The sequence below is a fragment of the Ovis aries genome, chromosome 17, assembly GCF_016772045.2.
Source record: "Ovis aries strain OAR_USU_Benz2616 breed Rambouillet chromosome 17, ARS-UI_Ramb_v3.0, whole genome shotgun sequence".
Taxonomy (NCBI): Eukaryota; Metazoa; Chordata; class Mammalia; order Artiodactyla; family Bovidae; genus Ovis; species Ovis aries.
In genome coordinates, this window is record NC_056070.1 from 5,035,028 (window position 1) to 5,054,331 (window position 19,304).

The 19,304-nt window shown below is 41.7% G+C and overlaps 1 protein-coding gene across 49 annotated transcripts in view; it reads right to left on the reverse strand.

The window, feature by feature from the left end:
- Positions 1 to 19,304, reverse strand: part of ARFIP1 (ADP ribosylation factor interacting protein 1) — a 137,799-nt gene that overhangs the window by 96,371 nt on the left and 22,124 nt on the right. For 10 of the 49 annotated variants that reach the window (XM_060400940.1, XM_060400950.1, XM_060400958.1 and 7 more), the window contains 2 exons: positions 5,903 to 5,975; positions 5,364 to 5,467 (listed from right to left, as the gene is read on the reverse strand). The exons of 29 other annotated variants lie outside the window; for them this stretch is intronic. In XM_060400940.1, the coding sequence (XP_060256923.1) occupies positions 5,364 to 5,399 (36 nt within the window). In that variant the 5' untranslated portion in view covers positions 5,400 to 5,467; positions 5,903 to 5,975. The remainder of the gene's footprint in view (positions 1 to 5,363; positions 5,468 to 5,902; positions 5,976 to 19,304) is intronic. 10 more of the 49 variants (XM_060400945.1, XM_060400942.1, XM_060400949.1 and 7 more) reach the window with 1 other exon arrangement.

The following is a 19,304-nucleotide window of genomic DNA, read 5'->3' on the forward strand; positions in this document are numbered from 1 at the left end:
TTCAGTTGGGGAAAGGTTAAGCTGACAAAAGTAAAAGGAAGGGAGTAATACTGAAAAAGAAAGGTCCAGAAATGGGATCTCTAACCCCTCAATGTACCTGCACAGACAAGAAACTGAGTTTGTAATGCAAGCCCAGCCAAGAAAATTAGCAATCAAAACAAAGGAAGTAATTCTCACTGGAAAAGAGTAAGACCATCTCCAATCTTCGCATCTCAATGTTCAAGATGTTCAGGATACAACCCCAAACTACCAGATATATAACGAACCAGGAAAGTGACACAAGATTCCCAGGAGAAAAGAAAAATAATTTAGTCTGGCTCTGATATGAAGCAGAGACTGGAACTGATACAGATTCAAATGAAGCTACAGTACCTGCAAATAAGTGAAACATTTTTAGTGAATCAAAAATCTCAGTGAAAAAAAAAAAAACAGGGGACTTCTCTGGTGGTCCAGGGGTTAAGAATCCGCCTTGCAATGCAGAGGCTCACAGGTTCGATCCCTGGCTGGGGAACTAAGATCCCACATGCTGTGGAACAACTAAACCCATGTCACAGCTAGAGTCCGCGTGCCACAAAGGAAGATCCTGTGTGCTGCAACTAAGACTCGAACCAACCAAATAAACAAATAAAAAAAAAAATTAAAAAAAAAAAACAGGAATTCTCTCAGCACAGTAAAAATGAAGCAAATGGATTCTATTGTAGAATTGAAAACCACAATTTTTCAAAGGAGAAAAATCACTAGATGGACCTAGCCAAAAGAAGATGACATACAAAACAGTAAGTAAAACTAGATAAATATTAATTATCCAAGGTAGAGAGCAGAGCAAAAACAAAGACTAAATGAAAAGCTTCATTGAACCATAAGACACTACTAAATATTCCAACTTATGTGGAAGTAAAATGCTAGAAGAAAAGGGTACAGAAAAAGTATTTGGAGAACTAATGGCCCAATTTTTCCAAATCTGATGAAAGACAAAAATTTAGATGCAAGATATTTAATGAACAACATGCAGAATAAACACAAAGTACATCGCAGTCAAACTATTTAAAGATAAAGAGGTGAGCTCAGAAGCAGCAGGAGAAAAAAAATATCACTATCAGAAACAAAATTCCAACAAATGGCTGATTTCTCATCAAAAACTGTAAATGCCAGAGGAGAAGAGAACACCGGTAAAAAGAACGCTGTCCACCTAGAACTCTATATCCAGGGAAAATATTAGGAATTACAGAGGGTACTACGGGTATTTTCAAGTAAAACTAACAGAATTCATCCCCAGCAGACCGGAACTATACAAAATGCTAAACGAAATTCTCCTGCTGAAGGGAATAAAACCAGACAAAAAAAAATGAATGTTCAGCAAAGAATGAGAAAGAAATGAAATGGAAATTACCTGGGTAAACACAAAAACCATTTTGTTTTTACCAATTCATCTCAATTTCTTTATAAACCATATAACTGCTTAAAGCAAATGTTGATAACATCATTTCTGTGGTTTACAATGTACCCAGATGTAACATATATCAAAGAACAAGAAGGGAGGCCAGGGAAATACTGCCTCAGGGAAAAGACCCTGATGCTGGGAAGACTGAAGGCAGAAGGGGAAGAGGGCGACAGAGGATGAGACGGTTGGATGGCATCACCGACTCGATGGACATGAACTGGGGCAAACTTTGGGAGACAGTGAGGGACAGGGAAGCCTGGCGTGCTGCAGTCCATGGGGTCACGTGACTTAAGGATTGACCAACAAAAGGGAAATATAGACCTAAAAGGTTACGAACTTTCTGTTTTAAGAGAAAAGCAGTACGTTATTAATCGTAAGTGAAATATGACGAGTTTAATATGTGCACTATGACCACTATCGAAAGCCCTGTCGCGTGGCTTGCAGGATCTTAGTTCCCTGACCGAGACTGAACCCAGACCGCTGGCAGTGAGAGCACAGCGCTCTGATCGCTGGGCCACCGGGGAAGCCCCTGAGTATATGTGTGTGTACATATTTTTAATGACCCTACAAGAGATGCACTTTAAAGACAAAGGTATAAACACTACTGATTGAAACTAAATAGATGAACAAAGATATACCATACAAAGACTAGGCGTAAGAAAGTTGGCACAGTTTTATTATTAACAATATCTGATAAAATATTTTTTTTAAGTATTACCAGAGATAAAGAGGGTAGTATCACTCTTGATATTTCATAATGATAAAATGATCAATTCATTAGGAATACACAACAATCAAAATGTGTTATGTTGGTTGCAATAACAGAGCTTCAAAATAAATGAAACAAACATTGACAGAATTAAAAGGAGAAACAGAATTCCACACAGTTGGAGACTTTACCATCACTCTTATAGCAACTGACAGAACTAGACAAAGAAAACCAGCATAAACACAGAAGATCTGAACACCATCAACCACTCACAGAATAGGAAACAATAATGGCAGAATATATATTATTTTCATGTGAACATGCTGTGTTCAGCAAAACAGATCATCTTTTAGGCCATAAAACATAACTCAATAAATTTTAAAAGACTGAAACCATATAAAGAATGTTCTATGACCACAGAGAAATTTAATTACAATCAACTCACACAAGATATGCAGGGACCTCCCCCAAATTTGGAAACTGAACAACATATCTAAAACATTAATATGAAAACAAAGAAATCACAAGAGAAAGAAAATATTTTTTAACTAAATGAAAATGAAAATGCAGGGGAGGGGGAGGAAAAAAAAAAGAAAGAAAATGAAAATGCACCACAGCAGTATTTGCAGGATGCACCTAAGGAAGCATCGCTGAAAGCAACCTATAGCTTTAAATGCTTACATCGGAATAGATCTTAAACCAGCAATCTAAGATTGCACCTTAAGAAAACAGAAAACGAGCAAATTAAACTAAAAGTAAGATGCAGGAAGGAAATAATAAAGACCAAAAATCATGGAAACAGATGGTAGACAGTAGAACACCTGGCCCCTATACTTGATAAAGCTTAAGTTCACGAAGAAGTGGATGAACTGTTGCAGATAAAAGCAGACAAGACAAAAGACAGCTAAATACAACATGTATTATAGACTGGATCACGAGGCAGGGAAAATAGCTGTGAAGGATATTACTGGAACAACTGTGGATTAAATAATAGTACTGTACCAATTTCCTTAATAGTTTTCTTAATTTTGATAAAAGTACTAAGATTATACGAGAAAGTCCTCGTTCTTAGGAACAAATGGACATAACGCCTGCAAGACACTCTCAAATGAGAGCTGGTTTCTTCCGTTCTCTTCAAAAGAGAAGAAACTCTGTATTTAAACAGAAAACGTTAAAGTAAATAGGACAAAACAATGGTGAATCTGGGTAAAGAGTTTAATTTTTCTGTATGAAATTTTATCAAAATTAGGTTTTAAAAATAAAAATGACAAGGAGGCTAGCAAAGTATGTAGGAGACTATCATGATGGACTTTATAAATGCTAGACCAAGAACTGTGAACTTCTAAAAGAGACATGAAGAAAGAAGTAGAAAAATCTGATCAACTTATTTAGTGAACAGCCTGATAGGAAGCTAGGCTGAAGGGAAAGAAGGAATGGCTAGAAGTAGAAAAACCATTTAGGAAGCAGTTTACAGCGTGAGTAAGAAATAATAACGATCTAAATGAAGGCTGTGGGAATAGAAAAAGGTGAGTCCCTCTCAGAGAATTCTTCAGGAGGTAAAGTAAGAGCCTTACAGAGTGACTAGATCGTGGGGGACCAAGAGTAGGGGAGAGATGTAGGGTAATCCAGGCCTTCTCCCTGCCCCCTACCCAACTGTTGGCTTGGGCAATGAGAAAGCCAAACATGTCACTCACCAAAGGGTACAGCAGAGTGCCCAGAGGCACAGAATGCTTCCTTCAAAATGCAATGAGAACCACTGCTACAAGCATGCACTAGACTCTTTCAGCACACATACAACCTCAGTGTTAGGAAAGAGCCACAAGTCACCTGTGTCCGACTCTTTGGGACCCCGTGGACTATAGCCCACCAGGCCCCTCTGTCCATGGAATTCTCCATGCAAGAATGCTGGAGTGGGTAGCAACTCCTTTCTCCAGGGGGTCTTTCTGAACCAGGAGAAGAACCCGGGTCAGGCGGATTCTCTAACCACCTGAGTCACCGGGGACAGCCCTGTCATTCAGTTTAATTTGTCATGCAGATTAAGACCACAGATCAGAATACTACTAACACCCATTAGAATGGCCAAATTTAGAAAGACTGACAAAATTAAGTGTTAGCAAGTATATAGGTTCTCATACATTGCTGGTGCAAGTAGAATTTGGTAAAATCACTTTGAAAACTTTCTGGCAATACTATTAAACATGTGCCTATTCTACATCCCAGAAATTCTCCTCCTAGGAAACACACCCATGAAATACGGTGCATCTGTCCATCATAAAACAAGTACAAGACTATTCACAGCAGCTTTACCCATAAGACAGCTGAAAACCGAAGACAACTCAATGTCCATCAACAGCAGAACAGAGAAAGAAACTGCAGTGTAATCAAACAACGGAACACTACAGCAGTGTAGCAATAAAACAGAACTACTGCTATTAAAAACAGAAAATTCTTACAGACCATGTTGAGCCACTGAAGCCAGACCTAATGAGTATCTACTATATGATTCGATTCAAGAAGAAAACCAGTAAGGTATGATGACGGTAGGCAGAACAGCAGTTATCTTGGGGTGGGGACTTCTGCTTTCGTTTCTGCATGTAAGGAGCTTGGAAAGCACCATCTCATTCTAACAAGCACACTGAACACACTAAAAAATCAACAAGTCTTCTTGGATTCATAAAAGAGGGGAGGACACAGGGCACACTGTTACTCCCAAAACTGGACAGAGGCAAATGCAAAGAGTCATGCCTTACTAGAACAAAAACCAGTAGGAACCACCTCAGTAACCAACGTTGCGGCAGGAAAATCTGAACTGTAATCAATGAGTTGCTGGAGGCTCAGCGTGGACAACTCTTGAGAGTTAAAGACTCCAGAGGAACCCAGTCAAAAGCAAGGACCCACAATGCTTTCAAGAACGGGACCAGGTTACCCCAGCAAATATCACAGAAAAACTCCCTCATCCTTCCAGCAAGTGGTGAGAACTGGAACCACTGTGGAACACACTTAGCAGTCCATTCTTGGCTCCTCTCTTCTGGAGCACAGGCTCCAGGGCGTGTGGGCTTCAGCAGTGTGGCTCACAGGCTGAGCTGCTCCACACAGCATGTGGAATGTTCTCAGACCAGGGACTGAACCCGAGTCCCATGCTTTGGCAGGAGAATTCTTATCCACTGCCCCACCAGGGAGGTCCCTAAGTACTCTATTCTTAACAAGGCTTACCCTCAGGAGAAACGAGAACCTAGCCTGCTTGGGCATAACCAGCAGCTAACAGGGCTGAGCAGGGAAACAGCCACACCCAGCACATTCCAGCTATCCTGTGCCACCTAAAGAGAGGAGAGAAAAAATGAGAAACACTTGAGAAAGTCACAATCCAGAGGCACAGGCTCACTAGAAGACTGACACCTAATCATAGGATATATAACGCTCCCCTCCTCCTATACTTGACGCCCACATTTACAGCAGGTCCTTTCACCTGATACACCATGTCCGGTTAACAAGTAAAAATTACAAGGTCTACAAAAGGCAAAAAACACAATTTGAAGTCACAAAGCAAACATCACCATCAGAAATGGCACAGATGTTGGAATTACCAGACTAGGAACTTAAAACAACTATGAGTAATATGGGCTTCCCCGGTGGCTCAGAAGGCTGTAATGGATAAAGCAGACAGCATGCATGAACAGCTGGACAACATGAACAGAGATGTAGAAATACTAAGAAAGAACCAAAAAGAAACGCAAGAGATAAAAATCACTTACAACAGAAATGAAGACTGCCTTTGACGGGTTTATTCGTAGACTTCACAATGACTTTGGAGCAGGCGAATACTTTCTTAGGAAATGGAAGACATAAACAATAAGAGAGACACTGATAATTTGGACTTCATCAAAATTAAACATGTCTTTTCAAAATGACACCATTTAAAAGATGAAAAGACAAGCTACAGATTGGGAGAAAACAGACGTAAGGTAAGCATCTGACAAACAACTGGTGTTCAAAATAAACTGTTCCTTAGTCGCTCAGTCATGCTGGATTCTTTTGCGACCCCATGGACTGCAGCCCACCAGGTTCCTCTGTTCACGGGATTTCCCAGGCAAGAATACTGGAGCAGGTTGCCATTTCCTTCTGCAATACACTGCTGGAGGAAATGTAAAAAAACCACTTCACTTAGCAATTTCTTATGAAATTAAACATACACTTGATCATATGACTCATACACCTAAGCATTTACCAGAAAAATAAAAACAAACGTCCCACAGTTCAGTTCAGTTCAGTGGCTCAGTCGTGTCTGACTCTTTGCGACCCCATGAATCGCAGCATGCCAGGCCTCCCTGTCCATCACCAACTACCGGAGTTCACTCAGACTCACGTCCATCGAGTCAGTGATGCCATCCAGCCATCTCATCTTCGGTCGTCCCCTTCCCCTCCTGCCCCCAATCCCTCCCAGCATCAGAGTCTTTTCCAATGAGTCAACTCTTCGCATGACGTGGCCAAAGTACTGGAGCTTCAGCTTTAGCATCATTCCTTCCAAAGAAATCCCAGGGTTGATCTCCTTCAGAATGGACTGGCTGGATCTCTTTGCAGTCCAAGGGACTCTCAAGAGTCTTCTCCAACACCACACTTCAAAAGCATCAATTCTTCAGCGCTCAGCCTTCTTCACAGTCCAACTCTCACATCCATACACGACCACTGGAAAAACCATAGCCTTGACTAGACGGACCTTAGTCGGCAAAGTAATGTCTCTGCTTTTGAATATGCTATCTAGGTTGATCATAACTTTTCTTCCAAGGAGTAAGCATCTTTTAATTTCATATCTACAGTCACCATCTGCAGTGATTTTGGAGCCCAAAAAAACAAAGTCTGACACTGTTTCCACTGTTTCCCCATCTGTCATGATCTTCATTTTCTGAATGTTGAGCTTTAAGCCAACTTTTTCACTCTCCTCTTTCACTTTCATCAAGAGGCTTTTTAGCTCCTCTTCACTTTCTGCCATAAGGGTGGTGTCATCTGCATATCTGAGGTTATTGATATTTCTCCCGGCAATCTTGATTCCAGCTCGTGTTTCTTCCAGTCCAGCGTTTCTCATGATGAACTCTGCATATAAGTTAAATAAGCAGGGTGACAATATAGAGCCTTGACGTACTCCTTTTCCTATTTGGAACCAGTCTGTTGTTCCATGTCCAGTTCTAACTGCTGCTTCCTGACCTGCATACAGATTTCTCAAGAGGCAGATCAGGTGGTCTGGTATTCCCATCTCTCTCAGAATTTTCCACAGTTTATTGTGATCCACACAGTCAAAGGCTTTGGCATAGTCAATAAAGCAGAAATAGATGTTTTTCTGGAACTCTCTTGCTTTTTCCATGATCTAGTGGATGTTGGCAATTTGATCTCTGGTTCCTCTGCCTTTTCTAAAACCAGCTTGAACATCTGGAAGTTCACGGTTCACGTATTGCTGAAGCCTGGCTTGGAGAATTTTGAGCATTACTTTACTAGCGTGTGAGATGAGTGCAATTGTGTGGTAGTTTGAGCAGGCTTACTTATAAGAGCCCAAAATAAGAAGAAAAAAATGTCCATCAACAGGTTAATGGATAAACAAGTTATAGTTTAAACTTATAATGGAATATTCCTCAGCAATAAAAAGGAGTGAATTACTGATGTATACAGTAACTGTTGTTTAATCTCAATATTCTGAGCCAAAAATCCAGACACAAAAAGCATACATGCCAGAACTGCAGAACACAAAATTCTCACTTTTGTAGATGAAGAATGGCCTCCCAGGTGGCCCAGTGGTAAAGAATCCACTGCCAGTGTAGGAGATACAAGAGATGGGGGTTCAATCTTGGGGCTGGGAAGATCCCCTGGAGAAGGAAAAGGCAACCCACTCCAGTATTTCTGCCTGGAAAATCCCATGGATAGCGGAGCCTGGAGAGCTACAGTCCACAGAGTCACAAAGAGTCGGACATGACTGAACAGCTGAGCACACACAGAGCACACAAAACTAAGGTATCATGACAGCCCAGCTCTTGCCCGAGGAGGAGGGTGGATCCAGGAGGGCTGACTGCAACAGTGCACAAGAAGCTGTGTCTGCGTCTGCACTGAGGTTATGGTTTCCCAGATGTATATACTTGTCACAACTCATCCAACTGTACATTTTAAATGAACATGTTTTATCATATGCAAAATGTACCTCAATAAAGTCAGCTTTTTACAGGGTGAAATTCCATTCTACCACCTCTAATGGGAGAGGATCTGCTTTTCTTGAAAGCCCCAAATCCACCCCTAGGGAGACCACACCAGTCTTCTGGTGGCAGGTGTATGGTCCTGAATATAGTGCCCACCTACCAGCAAGGACTGACTTGCGGCTCTACGACCCAGCAGCAAATAAAGTTTACCAACTTTCCAAAACTGGTCTTCATGACAAAAATAAACTAGGCCAAAACCCTCTCACTATAAAAACGTCACACAATCCTAAGTGTTATTTATAGACACATATTCCCTATTTGACCCAGAGTCTGAAATCTCACAAGTATTCTCCTCTAAGTGAATAAAAAATGGCAGAGCATTAAAAAAAAAAAAAAAAATCCCTCTGATCCTCAGATTCAGTGTCCCTCATCCTGGAGCTTTTAAAACAGCAACAGAGGCAACGACTGGTTTGCCAAGTCAGACTTTAGCGAAGTACTGAGTCTATATCTCATTCTTCTGGCTGCCCAGTCACAGCCCCCTTCTAATATCAGGGAAAGCCTCCACACAAGGCTGGGGAAAGGCAGAACCTGCTTCTTCTTATATAAAAGCTCAAAATACCTCATAATCAAGCAAATACCTGCAGCCAGATTGCTTGAGTTCAATCCCTAGCTCTTCCACAGATTATGTAAACTTCCTAAAAGTCCCGAAGTTCCTAAACTTCTCTTTCCTCATCAGTAAAATGATATTAGCACCTACCTCAGTTGTTGTAAGAATAAAACGAAATATAAAGTATTCAGAAAAGTGTCTGGCTAAGCTCTACGTTAAGTCACATTGTTTGTTCCCAGGCTCTGGGGAACTGCCATGCGACCTAGGCTCTGTGAAGGCACGTGCCGCAGGCCTGCGATCAGAAACGAGTGACAAGAGGAGTGATGAGAACTCACTGAGGGGCGGCAGTAACTGCGGCGAGACCAAGCTGCCGCTACAGGGGGCAGCGCCAGTTACCACAGCCAGTACCCAGAGTCCTGGCAGTGCCAGCTGCCCAGCCCCAGCAGCACAGTGCCCGCGCTGAAACCGTGCTGAACCGGGATCTGGGGCATACTCCCCGATAGGGAACCTGGATTCTGGCTTCCAGCTTCCTTGTAAGTTACCTCAGATCCTCTTAGTAAATTTCTTTTCTATGTAAGTGACCTGGAAGTGGTTTCATCTGCTTGCAACATAAGACACTGAAAGCTGAACTACAGCAAGTGGATAAATGGGAAGAAGTCTTACAATATCTTTGTAAGTACTTCTGAGTATCAATGATAACTATGAAACGCTCTAGAAACCTTTCAGAATGCTAGTAAATGAATTACCTATGAAACCTGTTTGATAGCTGCATGGTTCCCTAATTTGCCAGTAAGAACTAAATGCTGACCTTTCTTAACTGCCTTCTATCAATATATGCCAGGTGCCATGCTAACAAGCTTATTGCCTTAAGTATTTCCTTTAACGTTTACAACTGCCCTGTGAGGAGTTAATGTTAGTAGTTCAGTCATGACCCACTCTTTGTGACCCCGTGGACTGCAGTCCTCTAGGCCTCTGTCCATGGGGTTCTACAGGCAAGAACACTGGAGTCAGTAGCCGTTTCCTTCTCTGGGAGGTGTTCCTGACCCAGGAATTGAACCCAGGTCTCCTGCATTGCAGGCGGATTCTTTACCATCCGAGCCACAAGGGAAGCCCGTGAGGGAGATAAAATTTTCCCAATTTAACAGATAAGAAAACTGAGGACTAGGCCGGTTAAAGGATTAAAATAACTTAAATCATGTACCCACTTGCAAATAGAGCCCTGCCATGAAAACAATGAGTACTGACTACGTGTCAGGCACTGTTGTATATGTTTTCACATATTAACTGATTTAAGTCTAATCGCTCAATGTGCACTGTCTCCTTCAAAACCCACAAAACTCTCAAACTTAGGGACCATTATTACATCTGTTTTACAGGTAAGAAGACAGATTAAGAAATCTCTCAATGACATGCAGCTACCAAGTGATGAAACGGGATTCAATCTGGCACACTGGCTTCAAGAGGCCTTATTTTTAACCTCAACATTACACAGTCTCTCAAAGGCGAGTGAAACACATGGGTCATGCCAGCCAATATACTTGCTTTCAGACATTTATGAGTCAAACGCACTGTTTCCTTGATGCTGACCACTTGTACTGCTGTTTTCTCTATTTCCGTATCATCCTACACAGTTAGAGCAGCATTTGTCTTAATCTGACCCTTCACTTTCAACAATTCAAGACTGAAGCATCAGCTTCCAATTATATCATTAGTGCTGCCTTTTGCTAAAACCAGAACCCCAGAGACAGCTGCATCTAGGACTTCCTACTCCTAGTTGTGGGAGGCTGCAAAATTAAACCAGGATGTCTGGGAATCAGGAGCTTCAAGACACGGACTAAGCCTGTTATTGCAAATAGCATCAGCTGCCAGAAAATATGGATGTTACCTGATAACTTCATAGTTATTAACTGGGGTCAATTTTAGTACCCAACTCTCCCTCCTCCCCACTCTAAAGACATTTCTGTATGTTATAGCTGAGGATGGCATGCTACTGGCATCTTGAAGGGGCAGAAATGTTGCTAGAGGTCCTACAATGAACAGGATAATGTCCCACAATAAAAAACCTTATAGCAAAATATGTCATATTGTTAAGGCTGAAAAACCCTGTAAATAGCCTGATGCTACATCAGTTCAGTTTAGTCGCTCAGTCGTGTCCGACTCTGCGACCCCATGAATCGCAGCACGCCAGGCCTCCCTGTCCATCACCAACTACCAGAGTTCAGTCAGACTCACGTCCATCGAGTCACTGATGCCATCCAGCATCTCATCCTCTGTCGTCCCCTTCTCCTCCTGCCCCTAATCCCTCCCAGACTCATACTGCTTCCTATAATAGCAGAACTTATTGGTCTAATACATACTCACTTTATCAAATTACCTATGACATCTTTCAGAGAAGTAGAACAAATAATCCTAAAATTATATTGAACCAGAATTTCCAGAGCAATCCTAAGGAAAAAAACAAAGCTGGAGGCATAACCTTTCCAGACTTCAGACAATACCACAAAGTCACAATAATCAAAACAGTGTGGTATTGGAGGAAAAAAAAAACCCAAATATATGGATCAATGGAACAGAACAAAGAGCCCAGAAACAAACCCATACACCTACAGTCAATTAATCTTTAACAAAGGAGGCAAAAATACACAATGGGAAAAAGACAGTCTCTTCAGCAAATGGTACTGGGAAAGCTGGACGGCCTCATGTAAATCAATGAAGTTAAAACACACCCTCACACCATATACAAAAATAAACTCAAAATGGCTTAAAGCAGTGGTCCCCAACCTTTTTGGAACCAGGGACTAATTTCACGGAAGACAATTTCTCCATCGCCCAGGCGTGAGAGGGATGGTTTGGGGATGATTCAAGCACATTACATTTATTGGGCACTTTATTTCTAATCTAAGGACACTGATCTGACAAGAGATACTGGTCTTCGGTCTGGAAGCTGGGACCCCTGGCTTAAAGACTTAAAATATAAAACATGACACCATGAAACTCCTAGAAGAAAACACAGGAAAAACATTTTCTGCCATAAATTGTACAGACGATTTTTTAGGTCAGTCTCCCAAGGCAAAAGAAACCAAAGCAAAAAGAAACAAATGGGACCTAATCAAAAGAAGCTTTCACACAGCAAAAGAAACTATAAACAGAAAGAAAAGACAACCTATGAACTGGGAGAAAATATTGGCAAATGATGTGACTGATAAGGGCTTAATCTCCAAACTATACAAACAGCTCATACAACTCAATAACCAAGCAAACAAACAACCCAATCAAAAAATGGGGAGACACTTAAGTAGACATATTTCCAAAGAAGACACACAGATGGCTAACAGGCACATGAGAAGATGCTAAACACTGCTAATTACTAGAGAAATGCAAATCAAAACTATACCTCACACCAGTCAGAATGGCCATCACCAAAAAGTGTACAAACAAGTGCTGGAGAGGGTATAAAGAAGAGAGAAGCCTCCTACACTGCTGGTGGGGCTGTACGCTGGTGCAGCCACTATGGAAGACAGTCTGAGTGTGTGCATGCTAAGTTGCTTCAGTCGTGTCTGACTCTGCGACCCTATGGATTGTAACCTGTCAGGCTCCTCTGTCCATGGGATTCTGCAGGCAAGAATACTGGAGTGGATTGCCATGCCCTCCTCCAGGGGATATTCCTAACCCAAGGATCAAACCTGTGTCTCTTACGTCTCCTGCACTGGCAGGCAGGTTCTTTATCACTAGCACCAGATTACTTCAAAAACTAGAAACAGAATTGCCATATGATCCAGCAACCCCACTCCTGGGCACATATCTGGAGAAAACTATAATTCAAACAGATACATGCATCCCAAATGTTCACGGCAGCACTACTTACAATAGCCAAGACATGGAAGCAGCCTAAACGCCCATCAACAGATGAGTGGGTAAAGACGACGTGTGTGTGTGTGTGTGTGTACACACAAGGGGATACTATTCAGCCAGAAAAAAAGATTGAAATAATGCCATTTGCAGCAACATGGATGGACCTAGAGATTGTCATACTGAGTGAAGTAAATCAGAGGAAAAAAAAGTACTATAAGATATCACTTATATGTAGAATCTAAAATACGACACAAATGAATATATTTACAAAAAAATAAACACATTCAGACACAGAAAACAAACTTATGGTTCTTGAAGGGGAAAGGGGCTGGGAGAGGGATAAATCAGGAGTTTGTAATTAGCAGATACAAACTACTATGTATAAAATAAATAACAAAGTCCTCCTGTATCAGACAGGGAACTGTATTTAGTATCATGTAATGAAGGCAACCCACTCCAGTATTCTCGCCTGGACAATCCCAGGGACGGAGGAGCCTGGCAGGCTACAGTCCATGGGATCACAAGAGTCAGATACAACTTAGCGACTAAACCACTACCACCAATGAGCCATTTTGGAAAAAAATATGAAAAAGAATCTGTGTGTGTGTGTGTGTGTATACATATAACTGAATCACTTAGCTGCACACCAGAAACTAACACAGCATTGTGAATCAACGACACTTTAACAAAATACAGCTTCAACGTCATAAATGTAATGCATTCCATAGCATACGACTAACCACACCGGGGGAGAATAACTCCCCCCATGGCCTTCTTTGGTGAAGCCCTCAAGACTACTCATCACTCCAGCGAATCTTCTCAACACTACACTAGATATCCCGCTGCTGCTGCTAAGTCACTTCAGTCGTGTCCGACTCTGTGTGACCCCACGGACGGCAGCCCACCAGGCTCCCCCGTCCCTGGGATTCTCCAGGCAGGAACACTGGGGTGGGTTGCCATCTTCTTCCCCAATGCATGAAAGTGAAAAGTGAAAGTGAAGTCGCTGGGTGGTGTGTAACTGTGCGACCCCATGGACTGTGGCCCCCCAGGCTCCTCCATCCATGGGATTTTCCAGGCAAGAGTACTAGAGCCGGTTGCCATTGCCTTCTCCAATGTTATAATACGGCTCAAAAAACTGCTGATGGGGCTCTCCCAGTGCTTGGTTAAGGGTCTGCCTGCCAATGCAGGAGCCCTGGCTTCTGTCCCTGATCTGGGAAGATCCCACATGCCGTGAAACAACTACGCCTGTGCACCCCAACTCCTGAGGCCAAGTTCCAGAGCCCGCGAGCCACAATCACCGAGCCCACCGGCCTCAACTATCGATGCCCGTGCTCCGCAATGAAAGAAGGCACCGCAGCGAGGAGTTCGTGCGCTACAGCTAGAGCAGCCCCCCCTCCCCATGGCCAGAGAAGGCCCTCACAGCAGCCAAGATCCAGCACAGGCAGAAATCAGTACAACAAAGAAACAAAAAACAAAAAGCTGCCGGCAGTCTGACCCCGACCCACTTGCGGTCGCCGCTCAGACGCCATTCTCCCGCGACGGCCTCCGTCCCGGCCCACGGAGCGCCTGCCTGCTCACTGCCTCTGCACCCCTGTGGTTGGTGCAGTAACTCCTCCTCCTATAAATCCAACCCCCAGCCCATAGTCTTTTCTGTGGCCTGTGAAGACCAAGACCAAAAGAAAAAGCTCCAGTAACTTCCTCTCACGCTGTTTATGTTTTCTACTCCTGAAAATACGCCTTGAGACTAACACTGTGAAAGGCTTTACATTTTGACAGTCGGCATTTATGACTGCTGATGAGGAGGTGAGTTTTTTCCCTCTGACAGGCAGGGCTGTGTGCGGTCATATGCTTCGGGGTGTCTGTGGGCAGCCTGCCTGCTGACGACTGGGTTTATGTCCTTGTCTTGCTTGTTGTTCGGGTGAGGCATCCAGCGCTGGGTGCTGCGGGCAGTTGGGTGGTGCTGCGTCTTGGATTCAGGTGGAGGTCTTCGTGGGAGTGCTCACTGATTAATAGTCCCTGGGGTCAGGAGTTCTCGGGGGGTCTAGTGTCCTGGATTCATTACTCCCACTCCAGCAACTCAGGCCCAACTTCTGGTCAGGGAACCAAGATTCCACAAGCCGTTTGTTATGGCAATAAAAGGGATTAAAACAAGCCAACAAACACACACACACACAAGCGCCCCAGAAACAACAAAAAACCTCCAAAAATACCACACCCACAACCAAGAAACAAAAAATGAAATGCAGACAAACGTTAAAAGCAAAATCAAATCAAAAACAAAAACAAAGGAACACACACACACACACACACACACACACGAACGAAACCAAAACGGCCCAAAGAAAACGAAGGACGAGAGAGTGACTGGTGAGCAAAGAAAACCAGAAATGGTACCCACCAATCAGAAACAAAACAAGACCAAAGTAGAGTGCCAGGAGGAACAAAGCAAAGCAAACAAAATAACCAAACGAACACGATGAAAAAAAAACAGGAAAGCAAACACTATAGAAAAGGGCTCCCAGGCTGCTCAGCAGTCAAGAATCTGCCTGAGAAGCAGGACACGTGGGTTTGATCCCTAGGTCGGGAAGTTCCTGGGAGAAGGAAATGGCACCCCACTACAGTATTCTTGCCTAGGAAGTCCCATGGACAGAGGAGCTTCGGGGAGCTACAGTTCAAAGAGTTGAGAAGAGTTGGACACAGCTTAGCAACTAAATCAGCAACAATTTATGATGATGGAAGCACTTCACAGAAAATCAAAGATGCAACAATAACAAAAATTCACCCAAAGACTAGAAGTCTACCTTGATAGTGCAACAGAAGGCATACTGGAAGCAAGTTTCTTGATGTCATCAATGCATTACATTAAAAACAGTAAAACCTAATTTCTAAAATGCTTATTAGGAACAAGATAGAAACTTTCCAGAAAGGATAGAAAAGAACTTGTCTTAGCCTTAGTTAGACTTCTGGAACAATACAAGACATTACTTCTTCTAAAACACCTATATTTAACATTGCTGTTTAATCTAATTTGCCACTGAGCAGGTAAAAATAAAGTACAATAATAAGCTTCAAGTTTTCCAACTGTTTCTTTTATCTACCATTTTTAAATGTTATTTGAAAATTCATTATAAAAGCACTGTGAAATATCTCTAATGATCAGTAGGTATTTTGTTCTGCTATTAAGTAGTTATATTTTCTTCTAATTTAAAAGATTAACTTCTTAATCTCAGTCAAACCTAAACAAAACAGCAATGAATAAAGCAAGCAGTGTGGAAAATAAGAAAAAGAAGTCACAAATATTCAACTCTAATTGCTCTAGTTATACCTTCAGACAATGAAGGTCGAAGTGCTTAGTGAACTAATTATGCATGTCAACAGAGACCATATTCTGTTCTAAAATCAAAAAGCACAAATGCCTTCTGTGTCAGATGAAATTACATTCTTTTTTTTTTGCCTACAAAAAGAGAAAGCAATTCTATTAAAATCATAATTCAAACAGTCTTTGAAATTTCCATCTGAGTCAGTAAAAATATGACCTTTAAAACATGGTTAGTGTATTTATGGCAAAGTTAATTTAACATGGATCAAGAGCATTAGGTGAATAAGCCCATCCATGATATCTCAAGAGAACTAATCAACTTATCAGGAGACACAGATTTAAGGACTGGCTCTGCCCCTTTTTATAACTGTACAGAAGTCACTTGTCCTTCCCTAGGTCTCAATTTCCTCTTTTATAAAACAAGATTCTTAACTTCACCTATACCTCATATAGCTATTAAAAGAATCAAATGTGAAATAGCTCAGGAAATTAAAAAGATTATATAAAGATGCTGTAATTCTAGCACACTGATTTTAGCTAAGGACCAACAGGACAAATACTGGAGTTCCAGCACAGTTACTCCTAACTTTGTCGGGAAATGGCAACCCACTCCAGTGTTCTTGCCTGGAGAATCCCAGGGATGGGGGAGCCTGGTGGGCTGCCGTCTATGGGGTCGCACAGAGTCAGACACGACTGAAGCGACTTAGCAGCAGCAGTACCCTAACTACATTTCTCTAAAACAGACCAGTATCAAGACAGAGTTGAAATAAGGTTACAAATGTTACTGTCTTGGCCAAGCTCTTTCTGTCTGTCTTTATTCCATCTTGTCATTGTCAATCTCGTGGTTTTTAAAAGGGAGATGATCCTACCTAAGAATGGGTAAAGCAAATGTGGTCAAGTCGAAACAATGATAATCCGGATGATGAGTCTACGGGAGTTCATTTACTACTCCACTTTTATTTCATATGTTGCACATTTTTCTTCACAAATGTTTTAATCTACTACTATCAACACCTATTTGTCTTACATTTTCCAACCACTTGCTACCTGAATCCTGCATTTCAGATCTCCCAAGTTCCTAATCATCTGTCAGCCATTCTCATTTCTGAGCCAAGCAAATCTTAGCAGCTAGCTACTGCATTTCCTTCCACTCTTTTCTCACTGACCCTCAGTTCCAGCCAGAGTCCTCACCACTATTCTTCAAACGTACCAATCTTATATTTGCTCTTGCTGTTTCCTCTTTCTGGAAGGTTTACTCCCATATCTTCACATGTCCCTCCCTCAACTCACTGAGGTATTTGCTCACCTAGAAAGGGCCTTTCCTGACCAACTCATGCAAATTAGCACTCATCACTCTTTAGCCTCTTATCCTGCTTTATAGCAGTAAAGATTATAATTTTAGTTCAGTCCAGTTGCTCAGTCATGTCCAACTCTTTGCGACCCTGTGGACTGCAGCACGCCACCGTTGCTCAGTCATGTCCAACTCTTTGCGACCCTGTGGACTGCAGCACGCCAGGATTCCCTGTCCTTCACCAACTCGTGGAGCTTGCTCGAACTCATGCCCATTGAGTCAGTGATGTCATCCAACCATCTCATCCTCTGTCATTCCTTTCTACTTCCGCCTTCAGTCTTTCCCAGCATCAGGGTCTTTTCAAATGAGTCACTTCTTCGCATCAGGTGGCCAAAGTTTCAGCTTCAGTATCAGTCCCTCCAATGAATATTCAGGACTGATCTCCTTTAGGATGGACTGGTTGGATATCCTTGTAGTCCAGGGGACTCTCAAGAGTCTTCTCCAACACCACAGTTCAAAAGTATCAATTCTTCAGCGCTTAGCTTTCTTTATGGTCCAACTTTCACATCCATACATGACTACTAGAAAAAACACAGCTTTAACTAGATGGACCTTTGTTGTCTATAATTTATGTATATATTTTTTTAACATGTCTGTCTTCCTCCCCAATATATTTACAACATAAAAGCCTGCTCCACCTGACACAATCTTTCCATGACCTGAACTATCTTAACACCAATTACGCTTCTTCAGACACCCTATTAAATCAAACTTACTCATGCTTCCCCATACACACGACTGTTTCCTTTCTCTATGACTCTGCCCAGGTAGTGACCATCACCAGTCACACGCTCAAACGCTACCCCACACTGTAAGACAGTTTAAAGACCACCTTCACGGATATTCCTGGCTGACACTTCCTGAACTGCTATAATTCTTCATGTGAGCCACTCCAAAAGCATTATTATTCTAAACTCTATTTTACTTATTTTAAGACTTCCCCTAATAACATGCAGCTTGTGTGCAGGATCTGAACAAATCCACTTTTAGACCTCCGAGTTACTTATGTAAAGAAGGAATGAAAATATTTGTATACCTGTTTTTTGGGTATTAGAATTAAGTACATGCATTACTGTTACTATATCAAAGGGCAGACAGAAAAGTAATGCAAAAACCCTAAAACACACTAATAAATACCCAATGCAACTACTCTGCTTTCCCTTTTTGTTGTTGTCGGCAAAAATACACCTGTTTTCCCAACTTCCTTGCTTCTGTCTTTATATAATTTTTCCCTATTAATTTTCTTAAATTTATTCATTTTTCTTTATGCTCAAATCACAGCTCTTTCCTCATTATCGATGTTAAGACTTCCAGGTCTCTGCCGCCACAGTTTGCTTTCCACAGTTTGTTGTGACCCACACAGTACTGTCATATAGAACCTACATGAACCTTAAGTCTCTTCTTTGCAGGGTTGATGTTTTTGGCTCAGTTAAAAATGTTGAGAGTTTTTGCTGTCTTGTTTTGCTTTTAAAGAAATGAAAACTATAATTCAGGTCATCATATTCTAAGAAACTAGTATCCATATATCATTCACTGGTAGAGTGAGAATTCATTCATTCATCAAACTGACCATCAGTTTATGTGCCAAGCTCTGCTATGATTATCCTGAATTACTGGAAAGTTTGATGTATAGAACATTTAAGAGTTAATGGCCAAAATACAAATAGAGTTATAGTACATAAAAGAAGAATTCGTATAAGCAAATTTGAGCCCTAAAATGTTTTCACCAAGGATACTAAAAAAAAGAATATTTAAGTTAGTAGAATTCTAATAAATGAGCAATTTCAAAGTCACAAAATATTCCTAAATCCAACTTTGGTTAACTGTAATAAACTCATACAAACCTTTT